This window comes from Rhagoletis zephyria, unplaced genomic scaffold, assembly GCF_001687245.7.
Source record: "Rhagoletis zephyria isolate East Lansing unplaced genomic scaffold, Rhagoletis_zephyria_1.1 Rzeph_scaffold_01863, whole genome shotgun sequence".
In the NCBI taxonomy this organism is placed as follows: domain Eukaryota; kingdom Metazoa; phylum Arthropoda; class Insecta; order Diptera; family Tephritidae; genus Rhagoletis; species Rhagoletis zephyria.
Window position 1 is genome coordinate 89,474 of NW_016158947.1, and position 10,561 is coordinate 100,034.

At 33.4% G+C, this 10,561-nt stretch overlaps 1 protein-coding gene across 1 annotated transcript in view; it reads right to left on the minus strand.

Moving 5' to 3' along the window:
• LOC108365409 (uncharacterized) overlaps nucleotides 1–8,833 on the minus strand; it is a gene marked incomplete at its 3' end in the record, with an annotated part of 90,094 nt that extends 81,261 nt beyond the window's left edge. Inside the window, exons 1-2 of the mRNA XM_017619423.1 lie at nucleotides 8,356–8,833; nucleotides 2,399–2,416 (exon numbers count right to left, since the gene is read on the minus strand). Of these exons, the coding sequence (XP_017474912.1) occupies nucleotides 2,399–2,416; nucleotides 8,356–8,491 (154 nt within the window). The remainder of the gene's footprint in view (nucleotides 1–2,398; nucleotides 2,417–8,355) is intronic.
• Nucleotides 8,834–10,561: the final 1,728 nt, after the last annotated feature.

The window sequence follows — 10,561 nt, forward strand, 5'->3', positions numbered from 1 at the left end:
GTATTTAATTACTATAAGTATGTGTATTAGGATTACATTGCTGCTATTTATCACTGCTTTCTTGTCAATTAGGTATATCAGTTAATATTCCAATCCTCTCAAAAAAATAAACAAACACAACAGTGCTTTCGTTTTGTTCACCTATACATATATTAAGTCAAATTTGCCAACTTCGTACATCTTTCAATGTAAAGATATGTGAAAAACTAAAAACTTATTTAATTTAATAAAAAACACAATATTGATAAAAAAAAACCATATAGTGTTTGTTTCAAACTAACTAAAACATATACATACAATTTGTTGCCTTTGTCGGTATGTTGTTTACTTTAAACATAATTTTTTTTTTATTTTTTTTTCGTTTAAAATTCACAGCTGCCTTTTCATAATAAGGGGGAAAAACTATATACATATGCATACGTAAATTTGCTTAATTAAAATTTCCTGGAATTGTACCAAAAAACCGAAAAAGACTCCGCTTGAAAGAAATAAGAAACATGTTTTTTTCTTCAAAGGCCCTTTAACCCTTCCTTGAAAAGTTAATAAGAGGTGGTGTCGAGGAACAGTGCAAGTTTATGTAAAACTTTCAAAAGTGGAATACTTGCAAAAGCTCACCATCCCTAAATACCGTACACACGTCACTCATACGCCACGTACTCCAACACAGTATGCACTTTTTCATGCGCATTTTCAATTTGCTTCGGTTCACCGGTCACACCGCTCTGAAATAAAAAAATGCCGAAAATGTATGTAAAAATATCGGTGCAAATACATAAATTCAAGCAATCCAGTGTAAAATAAATCCTGCTGCATGAGCATAAAAAATGTTTTCGTGCGCCGCAAAAATTGGATATGCCTGAGCCGGCTTTAACTTTTCTGGCTTGTTGACTTCTGCTCGATAACATAAACGCTAGGAATTTGAGGAAGCAAAAAGCTTCGCCTAAACTTGAGTTAACGGCAAAAGGTTGTGCGCTGCACATTGCAATCACCTCCCAACGCTGCCGCGCACACATGGATTGAGGCAAAGGCCTCACGTGACAACCGATACACTTTTTTTTGCGCAAAGTATGTAATAAAACGAGTCCCTTTCAGCTTACGCTTTTTGCTGCTTAAACTTTCAATGCGGATTGCCCCTTCGATGTCCTGGTTGTATTGGTTTTTTTGTTACTAAAAATTTCGGTTCTGCGTTAGCAGCGCTTTAGATATTTCATTTTTCGTACATATTATGTAGATACTTTATATCTTAATATGTATGCACATTAGGGCGGTCCAAAAACAGCNCGGATTGCCCCTTCGATGTCCTGGTTGTATTGGTTGTTTTGTTACTAAAAATTTCGGTTCTGCGTCAGCAGCGCTTTAGATATTTCATTTTTCGTACAAATTATTGTGATTCTTTATATAATCTATATATAATTGCTCAGTCATACGACTTAGTTAGCGCGATCTGGAGTAGCTATAGAATTGAGTTATATATCAAATTAAAGTGCAAGCTACAATTGCAATAATCTTGGGTTACCAGGCTTCTAGCAATACAAGATTAATTGTTGGCTTTCGCGAAGTTCTTTAAATAAATTTTGAGCTAAATACTGAGGTATATTCATGAAGATCACGTTTTATTTTTTACTTAAGTTTAAATACTTAGTATCTGCATCGGGGGTTATTACTAGTATACTTAATAACCAAAAAGTACAAAACCTGTAATACTCAGAGGAAAAGTTATTAAACATTATTTTTTTGTTATTAATAGAGAGTTAATTGTTAAAAAGGTTAGTTAAAGAGTGCTTTGAGATATGAGGCTTTGCCAAAGTACCGTCGGTATGTATGTATCTAGGATACCTAAATGTGGATTGTACCTAATTCGCGAACTATTGAAGTGTAAAATAGAACGACCATTTATACCATTAAATGCAACCCTTCCCATATTTTATATGTATAACTTTTGTTGAATAAACATGTACTGCCTTCCGGTTTGAATTGCTACCAAACGTGTTGTGTCTTTTTGTCTCTGCGTGGAACTCTCACATTTCTAACACAAACCTTTTCGCTCTTTCACTATTTCGCTTTTCGGTACTTGAGCAAATTTTCGCTTGATTTTTAGGGATTTAAAATATTCAAAGTATGCCCGTTCCTCTTTACATTGCAATCTTTGGTTTTCCTCCGTTACGAAGAACCGTTTCTGTCGTCATCTGATTTGATTGCATTAGGCTTAGAAAATTGGTTTGTCAACGGTAAGAAGGCGAGAAATCCACCTAAGTTGCAATAACTTCACAATTGTCAAGAGCTTTGCTAACGACTTAAACAAATAAATACTCTAACATACATGCATACATTTATGTACATACAAAAGGCGTGCGCGCGTGCATATTATGAATAAATATAAAAACTCCGGGAAAATTACCTTCCATAAGATATAGAACTGAAAATATACAGAAAAAGAAAGGAAGAAACAAATAAGTAACTCAATAAGCAAAGTTACAATATTAAATACTTAATAAAATAATATTCTGAATAAATTAAAAACAAAAATCAACAGGATGCACAACTTTCATATGCACATACTCAAGTAGCTAAACTGATGTTTATAAAGAAAATAAAAGTGAGGTTAATCATTTTTTTTTTTTTTTAGATTTCGAAATCACCGACTTCAAAAGGGGCTCCCATAGCTGCAGTAAGATATCGTGCGTTTCATAATAAAGAGGATTAATTCAAAATTTTGGCTTTGTGGGAAAACATAATCAAAATAAGATCAACTCATACAGTTTTTATACAAAAAAAAAACAGATGGAAACATATATATATTCGCCATTTTGTTTGACTTTAATTTTCTGTTAGACTCAACCTATTCCTTATCTAGCTTATTAATTGTATGATACCATCTCAAAAACGTGAATTCTGAGCTGACTCTCCGTATTGTTAAACGTGCGATATTTAGGGATAAGAGATACTAGTAAATACAAGTACATACTCGATAAATTTTGTCCGCTACCAAGTAATTTTGGTATCGATGCTTTTGAATCGAGTACTGATTTTTTATCTAATTAATATCGTGAATAGCTTAAAATTTTTGGCAGTTTAGTTGCCAATGAAAAGAACGCCCACAAAGAAAGACCTATTATCATAATTTTTTGATCAATCAATGATTTGGCTTTGCTTCAAACAGCCAAAATGTTGAATTTAAAGTTTTGCGGAATACGTGCTTGAACTAAATATTGGATTTTTCCTACTGCCATGTTGAATATGTTCTTGAAATAATAATGAGACGTTTGCTGATAGTGTCATGTTGACCACTTTGCTTAACTGGCACATGAAGTCGCTGGCTGGCTGACGATTTCATTGATGGCAAAGTCAGTTATTAAACAACGTTGCTATAGATGTAAACGTTCCACAAGAAGAAGAAAAGAAGCCTCGAGTTAGAGTGCCAGTAGCCAAAAAAAAACGCAGCTACACAGAAAGTTCGCACCAAAATATCAATAACGAGCTAAGTGCTAAGTTTTTTTTTTGTTGTTGCTTTTCTTATATTTATTTTCTAAATAAGGTCCTGTGGAAGCTTGAAGGGCACTTTTGGCTGAACTATGAAGACATGACTCAAGTATTTAGCTTGAGAAAAGGAGAAAAGGCGGCATTCAGCAGTGCAAATTTGCCCCACTTGCTTGGTTACAGTCCGCTCTTGAAGTTATTTCTATTGATTTTTTTTCTCAACACTCCTCGCACTTGGATGATAATAAATAAAGAAAAAGATCAACTTGGTGACGTACAGCAGCTTTTCTTCAAAAAGCTAAGTCAGTGGGTGTGTTTGCTGTACACCGTTGTGGGGCAAATTCCAAACCAAAGTAAACTAATAAGGTAAAAAATTCTAGTTTCAAGTTCAAAACTTCCAACTAGCTTTAGTGAGCTCCATCCACGGCTACTGTTTGTGAAAGTACTGGTGGCAACAAATAACAAAAGGAGCTTAATATCTAGTGAAGACAAAAAAAAAGAGAGCAACAACAATGAATAGAGTAAACTACGACGCTAAGGAAATTGGCAACTTTTGCCAGCATTTTTGTATAGTTTGTCCAAAGTTTGCCATTTTCTTGTTTATCAAAGTTCTTTCGCATTTTGTACATATTTGTTTTTATTTTTTTTTGCTTTAATGGCTCTTCTCTATGCCTTAAAATTTTTTTGTTTCCACAATATTCGCCAATGCGGTACGTTTTCCTCATACTTTAGTTCATTGCTTAAAAATTTAGCACGATTTTTTCTTGGCTATCGCAGTTTGGTCAGTTTTACACACCTTTATTTTCATTCCCACTCTTTTTTCGTCTTCCTAACGTCTTTTGGCAATAATTCACGGCTCAAACCCCACAGTAGGAGGTTTTTATTAATTTGCTATGCATTAACTCCAAGCACGCGCACTAAAACTTTGCCTTGGACTAAAGAATACCAAATCCTGTCGCCTGTGATCCTTCTCTCTTTCTTTTCATTTGTCTCACTTCATCGGCTTCCACATTTTATTGGTTGTGCATAGCAAATTTTGGTTTCTTTGCATTTTTCAATCAATAGCGATTTTGACCGCTTTCGGTTGGTTAATTTTCGGTCGACTAACTGATTTCCACATCCAAAGCTTTCAAAAGCGCACTGCATATTTGTTTAAAGAAAGACTTCGAAATTTTCTTTTGCACAACCTTCGCATAAAGTTTTGCGCTTTTTGTGTGCAATTATTACTTTTAACTCACTTAAGCCATTAACTCGTAAATTTTTTGGTGCAAATACTCCTCGATTTATCCTGCATTTTAATCCATTGTCTGACTATACTACGGCGCAACCACTGGGTAGGACGTACCCCCTACTACTTCCAATGACTAGCACATAGCAGGCAATTTAGTCTTAATTCTATCAAATTTCACTTTAAACATTTCAGCCTTCTTCCTCCTGTGTCAAACTTCATTCACCCACACCACACATCTATTTTATGTACCTTGTATTTGACTTTATTTAGGCGAAACTTTTCGGCTTCGCAGCCTGAGCTTGTATTATGTCGATGCATTGCCATGCTTTCGGCATACTGCTTTGCGGTTTTCTATGCCCTGCTTTTGCGTAACATAACCCACATCGAAACTCTTCGTGCCACAACAGCAGCGAAAGTTTCAAGAATTTTCCTTTGTTTGTCATTCTTCACTCATCACATTGTGTTTCTTCACTCTCTGCCCTTAATTCATTCCATCTGAGCGGTGCTCGTGTATGATTAGTCTAGTTTGGTTGTGTAACCACCAATTAAAATAAGTTGATGACTTTAACTTCTTGGATAAATTGCACTCTGCCATATGTTCAACTTATCCTACACAAGTTTTATTAAATTGCATTTCAGCAAAAAAAAACGGCTGCAGATGTGTTTTGTACGGGCGTAAGGGGCAAATTAATGAATGACTGTTAAAGAACGGCCGAAAATGAGTGAAAGTTTGTCCAATTTTTCCCCTAATTCGGTTCTATTGATTACAAGGTAACATCTTGAGAATAGAGAAAATTAGAGCGGCAACTGAGAAAACAGATTGAAAAGTTGCCTTCACAAAAATTCCTTTTGTCTGGTTAGGAACTGAAGTTATTTGTGTTGCATAACCTCTTGAAAGTTTCTGAATAGGCATAAAATTAATGTTAAATGTTAAAAGCATAGGGCAGTTCCTGGCCAAGATTCATCTCAAGTTTTATAATTATCGCCTCTGCCAACTTAAAAGCACAGATTTAAAAAGGGATCTAAATACATATATACATATTTTCCCTTACAGTATAAACTATCTTAACAACTAATCAGCCATGCAGTTTTCTTGTAGTAAACTATAAATATAGCTAGCTTGATTTCCACCAGAAAAGCTTATACAGGGTTCATAATCTCACACCCAAAGTCCTAAAAGCATCATGGCAATATAAATAGTTATTTGGTAAACGTGGGCTCTGTCTCCTAGAGGAATCCTATGAATTTATATGATAAGGCCGTGTTGTGGGGTTAAGCACATTCTCGCTCAATAGCTTGGGAAATCTAATGACCAAAAATTCAATCAAATATCGCCGTGTGCTATAAGCGATTTTTGCCCTACAACACCTCGAGCTACTATGGATGTACGGAGCAATTAATGTCTTCAAAATTAGCCAACTCGAAAGTTCTATGTGGACCGGCCTTTAAAACCACTTCTCTAGGTCAAAAACGAGTTTATTCACATAAATATCTCTCACCTCACCTTTGAGAAATAAAAGTCAATTAAATGAAACTCTCCTTTTTGCGTCCCCTTTTGTAAAAGTATACTTCTTGTTCTCGTTTTCGTTGTTGGTGTTTCCGACAGGGTAGGAGTGTGATGTAATTGGAACGATTTTCCGTCATCCCTTGTCAAATCTCCAAACCAAATTTGACAAGGGATGACGGAAAATCCTTCCACATTACAGTATATTTCTTGTTCTTAATCTAGGTGTTTTTAAAGTTGAAATACAAATTGCATATGATAGAGTGACAGTACCAGTTTTCCTCCATCTTACTTACATTGGTTTCAAAGGATTAATCTAAGGGATTTCCAACACAGATATATTGCAATTAAATAAACAATTTTGTGCAAACGCTTCACTTAATACATCACAAATGTAAAAAAGATAATAAATAAAGCTGTGTTCATTTATTCCATTTATTTGCATGAAATGGATCAAAACAAAGTGGGAAGAGTGCAAGCGTTTTTTGCGAATAAGACTTAAATTAATAAAAAGAATTATTATTATTGGCATTAAGACGCGTCGATTGATACCACTCTCGAATTGTTTCATCAATATTTGACCTGGTCAAGCTAAAGTGCGCTATTACCGTGATTGTAACAAATGTACGTTTACATACTTTTTTTGTCTTTGTTTTGTATTACCAAGCTATGAAAAAGCTTCTGTGAAGTGCAGAATGGAAGCGTTTTTGAACGAAAAAGCCATCAAACACATATCTATGTGAAGTAAGCAAGCCCCCCACTGCACCACTTTTTCGATAGTTCCGAACTACTTCTAAATTCGACATATAAGATCTAATTCATTCTGCACTCCTTTTTCTATAATTCCGAACCAGTTCTAACTTCGTCACCTTAGATATAGGTCTCTCTCCGATGCACTAGTTCACGGTTTCCCTGCAGAGAAGATTTATTTTTATTTGAAATCGATTAATATTTACCCATGCTGTTGGGGCTTTGAAGTTTTCCATGCATTTTACATGGGAAAATAAATCTTTCGTAGAATTGCTATAAAATCGTTAAAAATAAATATATTTTGATCGAATACATATACAGCTCAAAGGATGTGTTTATTTTTTGTATTCTGTTCGATTATTTCTGTGGGTATGTGGTAAAAAATTTTGAGAAATGGGGCTGCCAGATAATTGAAAGTTTAAAATTATTTTAAGGCTCAACAAAATAATTATGTTTCTCCATCATAATTAAAAGCGTTCGAAGGGTTGCCACCTTTCTTAAGAGTACAACAACGATTACTAAAAATTAAAGCTTATTTAATACCAAAATATGGGTATCAAATGGTAGGCTTATGCACTCCCAGCAAAGCTTTTTGAAAATACATACTTTAATTCACATATATTTTTGGAGAGGCTTTCCATTTCCTATAATATTTTTTTTAAATAATGCTACATGCAGTTAAGTCAAGTATGAATTTCAAACAAAAGGTGTTAAAATAAATTTTTAACCCCTTAACATTTCTGGATAGAGTTGGCACCTATCGAAGAAATTAAAATGAGTGCGATATATCGTCGTACAAAAACAAATTTTGGACAATTTAACTTAACTTACATAATTACATACCTCATCTTAGTTAAAAGACAACCCTATTTAAAATCGTGTTAGTCCAAAGCTTATAAAAGATGGCAAAATATATTTTTAAATATCTTCAACGCTTTTAGTTTTGATGAAGAAACTTTAATGTTTTATTACACTGTAAATAATTGTAAATTTTCAAATATCTGGCAACCCTTTATTTCAGCATTTTTTACCACAAATATATAGAAAGCTTCGATTAGAATGCAAAAAAGAATTAAACACATCCACTGAGCTTCTCGTGCGTGATGTGGTTATGAAAACTTAAAATAACTAATTTTTGTATATAACAGATAGGATTATCGATTATAATCGATTACTTCATTACTTCATACTTCAATATTATTTTGAGGTGTATCTAAGTGCAGCGAAGTACGTTGATAAAGATGGATTTTCTGTGTATGTCACAAAATATCTAAGCAACAATATATAGATAAGTAGAAATAAATGAAAACAAATAAAGTAATTTTGTAAATTCTACTTAGTGGAAAATTTAGCTCATTAAAGATATAATTTGATTAGTATTTTCTCCACTTACCATTTTCTTCTTCGATTTTTCGTCCCATTGTCGACGGACTGGTACGTGCACGCGAAGAGAGCGTGCACTGGCTGTTGAGGATGCAAACCAAAGCGATGAGGAGAAGCCACAAAGGAGTAGATGCTTGACAGGACATGTTGGCGTCGTACGAAATATACTGAGCAATATTTAGAGTTGTAGTTGCCTTTGCGTTAGAGTTCAATTGCAGGACTTGATAGATTTGCTATTTTTATGTTTATGCGTGAATTTATAGAGCAGTAAATATTATGGTAGAGTTTCGAGATTTACTGCTTTTTAAAATTTGCATACTTGCCGTACTTAGACCATTTTTTATGGCATTGTTTTTGGCTGAATGTTCTTTACCAGAGAATTGTTTACTGTTGAGAAGATATTTTTGCATACTTTAAAAATATGATGCAGCGTGAGGATTAAGGAAATTATTTTTGCTTTGTTGTAATACTTTAATGGCGAGTTGAAGAAACTGTAAAGAATGAAAACAAAATTAGAAAATACATACATTTAAAGGTAGCAATAGTCAGTATGCAAACAAACATAATAGTTTTACATAAGTATCGCTCAGTTTAATTCCATACTATTTTTAAAAATTATACCATTTTAACTATTTTATGAATGAAAATTGATCGTTTTAAATTGAAAACCTTGAAGCCCTATAAAGTCAGGTTTTCACTATGTCATATTTTGACGACAAAATATGACGACATATTTTGACGCAACTCTATCTCTTATTTTACCTACTATATTATTAGCCAAAAACGGACGAGATGGTTGATTTTATCTATTTATTTTAATCTAAGTCTCATTTGACAATGTGTTTTCACTTATTTGACGACAAATTGCCATTGAATTTGACGTAGTAAAAACCAGTCTTTAGATGGTTTACATATATAAAAATTAGTTTAATTTTAAACAAAAATTTATACTGGCGTGTGCCGAAAATTCGTTTTTTTTTATACTTGGTATAGCTAATTGCAAAAATATGTTCGTTATGTTCTAAAAAAATCTGTGCGGAAGAAGAAAATTTTTGGTCAATACATAACTGCAATTTAATTTATAATTATAATATGCTAATATATAATATGCTTATTATATATTTAATTAAATTCATCACAAAAAAGTCATTTTTTTGATAAAATAAAATTTCAAGTCTCTTCATATTAACAAGTTTTGACTATATATTTTCATATTATTTAGATTCAATTATTTTCTTAAAAAATATAGTTCATTCCAGGGGCGCACACAGGTATATATTTATACTTCTAAAGATATATCACCAGAAAATACTGAAAATTCGCTTCAGATAATATGCTCTTTAAAATACATTCATGCAAGTTTTATGCACAGTATATAATAAATAAATAAACTTTTCCAGGTTTCATAAATTGCACTTTATTTACATAAAATTAACAAAAAACTCAAACATTTTAAGCGACTTCAAAAACGTTTGGGCTTAGTAAAAAAAGTTATCCTACCAAAGATTAACGATGATCGTGTATTTTATTCCTTCCCTAAGAGATTTTAATCTTTAGTCAGTCAATAAATTTTGATGGAAAAATTGGAATTCGAAGAGAAATAACATGGACAAAACTACATTCAAACACCACATGCTGTGCATTCATGGCATTTTATATACATAAATGCTATGTACTAAGAATTATTGGCTAAAGTTATAATTTATGTCCACCGCAAGCAAACAGGCACAAATGTCGGCTGCGGTTTTCACATAACAATGTAAGTTCTGCAAAAAAATATCGTGTAATCCGTGATGACTCCGAGAGCAATCGCAAAGGAGCATGATATCTTTATCCCTTCCTATGAAGATACTTACCCAACGGCTATAAAAAGCGATTAATCTGTTTTAAAAAAATATTTTTCCTGTTTGCCAAAAAATCAAAAAATCTGTAATTTACACCAATTGTATCCGTAACGGATGAGTCGAGACTTATTGATCTCCAGAACCCGTATGGCCTAGTTGCGGTTAACTAATGCCCAATTGTACCCGATATAGATTTTTCGCACGGTTTTTTGCAGGGTCGTTATTTGCTACATGTACATATGTACGTAGATATGTGTTCACCGTGAAATTACCGAACGCCCTGCTATCGTCATTCATGCAAACCCGCTAAAAATAGTCTATGCTGCAGTTCAACCGCCCACCAAACTAACGCTTCCCATCGTCTCCAATTCA